General features: G+C 43.2%; 1 protein-coding gene across 1 annotated transcript; it reads right to left on the reverse strand.

Annotated features, from left to right (window-relative positions):
• Positions 1-1,025: 1,025 nt before the first annotated feature.
• LOC134174412 (high affinity choline transporter 1-like) lies at positions 1,026-9,637 on the reverse strand. Its single transcript, XM_062639375.1, has 8 exons — positions 9,121-9,637; positions 8,004-8,117; positions 6,299-6,454; positions 5,675-5,823; positions 5,030-5,173; positions 3,440-3,593; positions 2,347-2,564; positions 1,026-1,908 (listed from the first exon to the last, which is right to left on the reverse strand). Exons 1-8 carry the CDS (start codon positions 9,296-9,298, stop codon positions 1,387-1,389), a joined length of 1,635 nt encoding a protein of 544 aa, XP_062495359.1. The 5' UTR covers positions 9,299-9,637; the 3' UTR covers positions 1,026-1,386.
• Positions 9,638-9,990: the final 353 nt, after the last annotated feature.

A 9,990-nucleotide genomic window follows, 5' to 3' on the forward strand; every position in this document is an offset into this window, starting at 1 on the left:
AGTTCTTTACTGTAAGGGTGGTGAGGCACTGGAATGGGTTGCCCAGGGAAGCTGTGAATGCTCCATCCCTGGAGGAGGATGGAGGTAAGGTTGGACAGAGCCTTGGGTGACATGGTTTAGTGTGAGGTGTCCCTGCCCATGGCAGGGGGGTCAGAACTGGATGACCTTAAGGTCCTTTCCAACCCTAACTATTCTATGATTCTATGATTCTATCTTCATTCTGAATCCTTGTTTCAGCTCCCATCTTAACAACCCATCCCACTATAGGATGGTCTTGGTCCATCAGACTTCAGGCTAGAGGCCAAACTCACTAGTTAGCTAGGTTGCTTTTCTTCTGACCCATTGAGGATTTAAGCAGACAAGGTATCAGGGGCTTTTCTGTACAGACCTGGTGGCTTCCATCTTCTGGCATCTTGCCCTCAGGATTTCGTGTCCCTGCAGCAAGGTCAGGATCAGTTTCTAGCACCTTTCTGTCATCACAGTCCTCTGAGTTCTCACACCCCAGTCTGTCTATGTGTCCTGCGCCATCCCACAGCTGTGCTTGGGTAACACCTTCACACAAGTGATTTAACCAGGTGTTTAGAGGAGACTCATTCAGGAGTCTCTCTGGCACCTCCGCTTTTGCAACCGGTTGAGTTTTTAAGGATATTGGCTACGTAAATCTTTCTTATCCAGTAATTAAGGGCTGTTGCTTCATCTTGCTCATCTACTTTCACCCTACCAAGTCATATGAGAGGGGATGTCCTCTCCTCAGCCACGTGGCAGCACACTGGCTGTGTGACCTGAGACCGTGGCTGGGGAGAGGTGTTCGCAAAAGCTTCTGTGCTATCAAGGAAAGCTTTGTAAAGCATACAAGGAATGGTGCAGAACTGATATTACTGCTGGACTGCTGTGGTGGTTGCATTGCATTCTGTAATCTGTGTTTTTATAGGTCTCATGCACTCCCCAGGGATAATTATGCTAAAACTCTAGCTGTTGTAATGGGAACAGGTTTGCTCAACTGTTTTTTAATCAAGAATGCCCAATCTATTAAACATTAATTTGTCTCTATTGTGGTCAGAAAAGTATGTGACTTGAGAATGCCATAAATGTTTGAGAGTGATTTATAGTCCTGCTTTTGGGTGGGGTACCAGGGGTACCCCAAAGCGAGCACTGCTGGGCCTGGGGTGCCCCATGATCACCACCACAAGATCATACTCCATCACCAAAACCTTTAATCACTGCAGACTTCAAACTTACACATTCTTCTTGCACAAAGTGCATCTTTATTACTCTGTGAGGACTTTAAATAATTCATTGCTGTAGAAATCAAATGGAAAAGCGATGCTGTTTGTGCCATACTCTAATTGCTGAAATCACTGTGTCCTTTCAAATGAGGGTGGGCATTTAAGCCCGATTCTCTTCCAGTGCAACCACTGGTGAACCCATCTGTTTCTCCATCTGCTGCAGGGGGATGGGGGTACTGGTTCCCCCCATGATATTACAAACATCCCACCTGTGGGGAAGGAGGTTCCTCTGAAACAAGACTGTAGTCAGGTGTGAAACAGCCACGATCATCCCCAGAGTGAGGAGCATGATGAGTGTTTTAAAGGGGAAGAGCTGACTGTAGGTCCCATCCACTGGGCAGCAGGCTGGGTAGCAGATGATGGGGGGAATGCTCAGGGCAGGCTCCCCTGCCAGCAGCCTCAGGAGGAGCCCAACCAAGAAGCCAGCAGCAGAGCCATAGGTGTTGGTGCTGGGAGCGAAGAGGGCACAGCAGAGCTGGGGGAAGAGCAGGGCATACACCAGCTCCCCGCTGAGGAACCAGAGGTCATAGACAGAGCTCGAGTAAAAAGCCAGACCTGCAGCACCAGCCCCGAACACCAGCATGGAGATCCTCATGGCCCATAAGACCTCTGTGTCTGCAGCCTGTAAAACAGAGATTGGCATATTATAAACATGGCTTAATGGTGGGGTAACCAGCACTGCTCTGGGCTGGTTCTCACCAAGCCATCACTGCTTTCAGATAGTGTTTGCCACCAGCAAACCCAAGGCAGGCACCCCTGCAGATGAAGCTGCCCTTTGTAATTTCAAGGATCGTGCTTTTATGCAGTCTCCATGAATATCCTAGTCCAAACTTTATACCAGTCATTTTATAAAGAGCAAAGCTCACCAGTGTAGGTATTAGTATCTCTACCATGGATATGAACACCCCTGACCTATGTTTGAAGTGCTGACTCCAGAAGTCATTCCAGCAGCTGAAGAACAGACACCTCTAATTGCAGACCACGCAGACCGGATTTGAAACAGTCATGTAGGAAGGCACCATTCTTGACACCAAAGCTGCCAAATGCTGTAACCAAATACCTCTTTCCTCAGGATTTTCCTGTAGATATTGTGAGCGAACATGGAGCCGGCAGAGAGAAGAGCTGAATCTGCAGAAGACATTGCAGCAGCAGCGATGGCTCCCAAACCCACGATGGAGACGTATGCTGGGCAGAGATAGTGTAAAACAAGTGGCAGTACCATCGCTGATTCCCCTTTTTCAAATGGACTCGGAAGACCATAGGTTGTCTGGTTCCAATCTTTAAAACACAACAAGGAAAACGCAACAAATCCTTCATGGACATTTCTGCTGCTTTTCCAAAGGGACCAGTCACTGCAGGGCTAGAGACTGAGACCCACTCGGCATTTTTAGGACTTGGATCAATTTTTTGGATTCTCTTATGATCCCTTGTGATTCCCTTTAACATGCTGCAGCTCTCATTAGATGGAAGATTTTTCTTTTCCCCAGTAGCATCCATAGAAATAGCTTTGCTTTGTGTTTTTACAGAACTGGGACCGTTAAATGTCAACCTGCTAGAACCTGCTCATGGGGAGAAGGAAGTTTTGCTCTGATGCCCTTAGTGACAGTGAGTTAAGGAGTTCAACTGATTTCTTTATATATTCAGTGACCTAGCTACTCTTTAACCCTTGCTCTCAGCTAACACAGGACTGATCCCCTGAGTGAGGGCTATGAGTTCATCAGACTGAACTTCTTGATTCCTTCAAGCAGGTTTTCTTCAGAACCTTATTAACAGTCTGTAGTAATGTTTCTGAATCTTACACACAGAGAAGGCATTAATAGAAGCAAGTGTAAGGTTTCTTGGAAAATAGTTTTATACAGGGATTTACAGGGTCTGCTTTCATCTTTCCTCAACACAAGATCCATGAAAAGCCCCTTCATCGTAATGAATTAGCTTTAAACAGGTCTTGGGGCTGTTTAAACGTCTCTGGGTAGTTATGCACTGAACCTCAGAGGGCTCCATACTGCTGGTACAGACCACTTAGCTTGGTGACCAAGGCTGCGCTTCTAGGTACACAAGACTAGCTAATTTGAAGTCAGGACTTCTTTGGATCCTGTTTTAATCACCTTTGACAAAAACATGCTCATTATTCAGAGACAAACAATTAGTTTTACCTGTTGATGCTGCAACTGCACCAATGATCACAGAGGGGATGGCCATTGTAAAGCACCCAAGTCCGGAGAGGTAGGAGATGAGCCTCGCCTGTCCTGGTGAGGCAGCGGAGAGCACTCTTTGGAAGTAAGTTTGCCATGGGATGCTCCCAAGCCCCTGAAACATTCAGATGTTACCAGTAGAACCCCACCAGGCTGCTGGTTGTTGTAGGGCATCATCCATCCGTTCAGGTGGATGATAATATTTACTGTTATAAAACTCTCATTTCAAATGCACAAACGTTGCCCAGCTTTAACTATGGAGGAGGATATTTCTGATGGTTGAGGGTGCCTGTTTCCTTTGTTTTCATTGTGCTGGATGTGAAATTTTAGTCAAAACATGTTATTGTTCTGGCAGACTGAGAAAGGTAGAAACCAGAGAAGGGCCACGAGGATGATCAGGGGACTGGAGCACCTCCTGGATGAAGATAGGCTGAGAAAGTTGGGGCTGTTCAGCCTGGAGAAGAGAAGGCTGCGTGGAGACCTCATAGCAGCCTTCCAGTATCTGAAGGGGGCCTATAGGGATGCTGGGGAGGGACTCTTCATTAGGGACTGTAGTGATAGGACAAGGGGTAATGGGTTAAAACTTAAACAGGGGAAGTTTAGATTGGATATAAGGAGGAAATTGTTTCCTGTTAGGGTGGTGAGGCACTGGAATGGGTTGCCCAGGGAGGTTGTGAATGCTTCATCCCTGGCGGTGTTCAAGGCCAGGTTGGACAAAGCCTTGGGTGGAATGGTTTAGTGTGAGGTGTCCCTGCCCATGGCAGGGGTGTTGGAACTTGATGACCTTAAGGTCCTTTCCACCCCTAACTATTCTTTTTTTTCTTCTTCTTCAGGTTGCTTGGCATAGTGAAACAGGCACAGGGGAAGGAATAGAGAAGGTTTTCAGGAATGCAGCTTTTGTAAAAATCCTCCCCACACCCAGCTAGAATACAATCTAAAACAAAATCCGATCAAATCAACATTTTCACTTTCTTGGCAGATGAATTTCATCAGAGAAAATCTGAGGATTCTGTCCTCACCAAACAAACTCAAGCTCCTGTGTGTCCCTATTGCCAGTCTAGCAGCAGCATAACAACCCCCTGTAGTCTTGGCTATACTGGTAGCTCAAAATGTGAGATATGCAGTGGAGCCAATGGCACCATGACTGCTAATGATCTGCAGTCATGTCATTTTAGGTATTTTTCTGTTTCAAATAGAGGGATCTTTACATAATTATGTTAAAAGCACACTTTAAGGCTGCAAGACCAACCTCTCAAAATGGGAGGAAATGCCTCATTTAGGTGACAGGAGTGGACTGGCTGCTTGGATGGTCTTACTCAAGAGGTACATTACTTCCTGTGGGTAAAGGAGTGTCCCAACTGCTTCTTCCCTTCCGTTCCCTGAGCCCTGAATCTTCCCGGTCCATTCAGTGTGTGGCAGAATGGTTTTACACATCAACCTGCATCTGCCAGGTGTGCAATGTAGGGCTCCTGGCTGGAAGGACAAGTTTTCCAGAAGAAAGTCCCTGCACAATCCCTTCTCCCAACCACCTTTCCAAGAAATGCTCCGTACCAGGTAGAAGAAGTCATCCAGCCACCTTCCAAGGTACTGTTTTTCTACCTTCCCAATCCAAGGGTCTTGGTGAGACTGATGAGTTGCAGTGTAATAAATACTTTCTGTTGCAGAGTTCATCATGGCAAAGGGGATACAGACCCACTAGGATAGAAATAGAAATAGTTGGCCATTTCCCCTGTTCTTGGACACTGTATTTAGGTAGTGAAATTAAGGTAAATGTAGAACGTATAATTAGATAAGATTAAACCCAGGCTAAGAATTTTCCTTTCTCCCCCTTTCTTTCTTTAAATCTACATGTTTCTGGTTCATGGTGTCATCAAGAACGTGAGCCTGTAGGTCAGGTCAGTTGGTGCCTTCCATAGACAGATCCTTTTCCTTCCCAGCCAATATCACTTCCAACAGGTTCTGCAGAACTTACTTGTGAGCAGCCATGTCCACCCAACAGGGCCAATAGCTTGTATGAGCACTGTCTGAAATGCATAAGGACTGCAAGATGTTTTGGGAGACTTGTTCTCCTGAAGAGAAACTGTAGGGCAAGGGCCAGCATTGGAGTTTAGTTTGGCCTGAGACAGACTGAAAAGAAGAGCAGGTTTTCTTTGCCTTAGTTAGGGAAATGGTTACAAAGAAATGCACAGGACTTGCCAGGCTGAGGGTAATGAAAACCAGCTGGATGACATCTGTGTATGCAACAGAGTACAGGCCTCCCAGTAGAGTGTACACTATGACAGTGCATGCTGAGACGATGATGGCCAAAGAGCTACTGATATTCAGGATGACCCTCATTGTTGCTCCTGCAGACAAGGGCAGTGGTCAGGTATTTTAAGACAGATTTCATACGTGCAGAATACAGAATAAATAAGGAAATGTTATCCCCTTGATGCCAGCACACTACAATGAATGAGAAGTTCATGGTCCATAGGGAGTGGGAGCCTCCTCAGGAGACAGGAGAGCCCGATGTTCCCTTTCTGCTCTTCTGCTACCTTGTTGTATGGCCGTTGCAAGGCATTTCACCCTTTTGCATCTGCTCTCCCACAGGCAAGAGGAAGGTACTAACTCATGTTACCAGACCTCTCTATTATAATATAATTTGTTTTAAACCTAAAATCATATTTTCCCAAAATGAGAAATGCTTCTGTTCCTCTCTCAATAGGAGACATGAAGCACAGCTTCCCACAGCTGAGTCCAGCACAATTCCCAAATGTGTCTTATACTCTGATAGTTGTGCCCCATGCCTTTAACAAGTATAACAACAAAATAAGTATTTACCCAGGGATGCCAGGATAGCTGCAAACCAGAACACCTCCCCTAGCAGGGGTGGAATGAAGAGTAAGCTTCCCATCACGTTCCCATAAGTTTCTTGAAGGGGATCCATCACTGTCACATAATTCTTGGATCTCATTGGATTTACAAAGAAGCAGCCACCTGTCAGAAGTAATGACATTTTGGTAGAATTTTGCATGTATTATATAATAGGGGAAAAAAAAGTAAGAATACTGAGGTATTTGGTTATCAGACCTGTATAGTGAGTGTGGTATTTGTACATAACAGACCCTAGAGACAACCAGACATGAGGACCTCAATTTACTTGCCTGAAAATGGGGTTTCATCCACCCGAGAGGCTCCATATTCTAAAGGGCATCTGCTTACAGCTGACAGATGTGACTCTCCCCTTTTGGCAGATGTATTTATTTCCAGAAGGCCAGATAGGACTTCTAGGGCACCCCAAATGGTATAAGATACCTGTGTGACTGGAATTCAACTTAGAGGACACCCACATGTACTCTGCTCTCCATCTCCAATGACCTAGCAACCTAAGACACAATGTTTTCTGAAATGCTTCAATCCCAACATGTCAGTAGACAGAATGAGACACTGAAGACTTCTATTTGGCTAAGAAAGAGACAAACATTTGCCCTTGACCATGTGGTGCAACCTATTGATATACGTTCCTTTCCTGGTTATATTTTCATTTTGATGGCTTCATTGTCTCTTCCCAGAACAATATTGTTTTAATCTCCGTGTTGAGCTGAGTCCCACCCTCCTTCATCTAAATATTAGACTTCAGATGTACAGCTGTCTCATTAAAACCAAAGAATACGTATTGCGCCTAACCCTGAAGCCAACAGGACTGCTTGCCTGGGCACTACTGACCCGAGCAAAGATTGCAGGATCAGACCTGCACTCCTCAATTTCATTAGTAAGAATTACTCACATACATAAGAAATGCTGGCAGTTTATTTCCAAGCCTGATTCATATTCACGTCAGTTGGACTCTTTTCTCTGACTTGAGAATAAAGGTTATTGTTCTTTTAGAAATTCCTGCGCAAGGTCTGCACAGTTCTTGCTTTAATCATCCTGTGTCCCTAGAGAGTTATGGTATAACTCAGTGGAAGAAACTGTGGTTTTGGCGAGACAACTGAACTTCAGCGTGAGTCCATTAATTCTTGCAGTTAGATATGGCGATTTAGGTATAGCACACTGCAAACCTAGCTTAGTTTCAACCAAATAGTGACCAGTTGCGAAGTGGGATAAGCTGGATGCACTACGAATTCATCCTGAGATGAGACTACTTAGAAGAATGCATTTTAGTGGAAAAATCAGGACAGTTTTATTTAATCATACAGAAATTTTGAAGAAAAGAAATAGAATTATACCAACACTCTCAACAGTATGTGAATAAGAGACCATGATAAAAAAGCAATATGCACATAGCCACATGCTTCTTAAGTTCTCAGGTAAGATTTTTTGTCCTATAAATTGTTCCAAGCAGGCAAAACTCTACACTAGAGTAGCTTGGAGCTAATTTCTTATGTTTCAGTTTAGAAGACAGCATTATAAATGCTTATTCTGGATCCATAGGACATCGAAGAAACAAAATCACCTTTAAAATGTCCTCTGTTACACCATCTTAATATGCTCATATGATTATTTCTTTTAAAGCTTTTGTGTCCTGATTATGTGAACTATTTACCAATAACAAGGGACAAGGCAAATCCTATGGGTGCCTGAACCCACAATAGTCCTTTTGACGGCAGGTAGACAATCTCAGCTGTGCCATTGATATAGGCTCCTCCAACCCAGGTGGCTGTAAACATGGAAGATGGAAAAGTAAGAATTGCAATACATATTCTCAATTGTCTTGTAGAATATTTTGAAAGCTTGTAAACCTTTTTACCATACAAATATTTAATCACACTTCCATTTTCTTTACAGAGTTCTCTCCCGTAGTGAGATGTGCTGCTGAGTACAAGTAAGAGTATTGGAATCTCAGCCTAAATAATTTCCCACGTTCAAGAATGAATATCAATGAGTGCCTGGAAAAGCTGAATGCTTCAACATTTCGGGGCAATTTGAATCTACTAATTTCATTTTTCTCAGTGGAAGACTTTCGCGAGAGCCAGTAGAATTGCCTCTGTTATATTGCCAAGACTGAAAGACCATCCTTAACGAGCATCATTTACACAGTCTGTGAAAATAGACATTAGGAAAAAGGATGCAAGCAGACATTGCAGCCAGAATCCAAACCTGTAACAAGGCTTAAGTGCTTTAGCTGTGTAAATACCACTCAGGGAAACCATCACAAAGAGTGGGTCAGAGAAGCTAATTTCAGATGATGCCAGGCAGCAAGGAGAGAAAAGGGAAGCGGAGGGCAGCAGTTAGTGGGGAAACATTTTCCCTTTAGAAGACAACCCAGTGCTGCAATTGATTCCACACAGAGCTGGATTGTTCCAAGAGTAAAATTATTCTGTTATGCTGGATAACAAAAACTGGTTAAGATTAAGACCACAGAGCTCCTTAATGAAAAGTGTTGTATTTTCCAGTCTCTATTAAATTAAACTCTTTAACTCTTAAATAAATCTCTTTAATTTAAAAGGATCTACATAAACATTAAGTTCTGTTCAGCATGAAGAGGTTTAGAAGAATCCATCCCAAAATGATTCATGAACCCATACTCCTTTAAAGCCACACTTAGGTAAAATCTGCCCTGACATTAAAGGAGTTCACTTGCTTTGAAAGCAAAGTCCCCAAGATCTAACAGATACATGTCTTTTAAGAAGGATTTTTGAAGGTCTTTTAAGAAAACTTACCTGTTGCAGTAAACAATCCAATGAAAACATTTATATTCCTGCCTCCAACTATGGCCATTTCAGTTGGGTTTCTATTCTGCTGATCCTTTTTACTTTTCCAAGAAGCCCAAATTCCAATAGCTAAAGTTAATATAAAAAACACACTCAAAGATACTAAGCCTGGTACATTTAGAGCCATTTTCTATTGCTTAATTTAGAGCATAGAGAGGAATAATGGCTTGATGATAATACCCTATGATCAAGTCCACAGAAAAAAAATAGAAAACAAATCAGAAAAAATAGTGCTGCCTTGTAAAGAAACTGCTATTTATTAGTTTGCTGTATTTTGTGAGGAACAATGCAGTACAAAACACCAGACACCAAAAGTCTTGTGAACTGGATGCAGAGTTTGTCTTTGGAAGATACTACTGGCAATTCTTTGGGCTTCCCCCTTCTTCAGAAGATAACCAATCTTCTTTTTCAGGGAAGCAGAGATTAAGAGGATAGGAATTAGTGTTGATAAGAGCAATGGAGCAATGATGTGATGGGTAATACCAGCATGGCTTAAAGGAGGGGAAATGTTATGTTTTGTCTGATGTGCAGTGGTATGAAAATAATTTGTCTTTAGGTTCTAGACACAAGGATAACACAGAAGACAGGGCTAAGACTTTTTCTGTTTAAAGTTGACTGAGCTAAATCCACAATAGTCTTCAAAATAAACCTAGGAAACAGTAAAAGAATATTTAATACAGCAAGTGAAGGAGCAGCAAGCTGATATTCAAAGCAAGTGCGTTATCATTTCACTGCTGGAAACAGGCAGGAAAGCAAGGTGGTGTTAGACTCCTCAATAAAACTACAGACTTTTTAAAGCTACTTTGTGAAGCTCCCTTT

Source organism: Pezoporus occidentalis, unplaced genomic scaffold (assembly GCF_034315485.1).
Source record: "Pezoporus occidentalis ecotype Australia unplaced genomic scaffold, CSIRO_AGI_Poc_V1 ctg6, whole genome shotgun sequence".
NCBI lineage: Eukaryota > Metazoa > Chordata > Aves > Psittaciformes > Psittacidae > Pezoporus > Pezoporus occidentalis.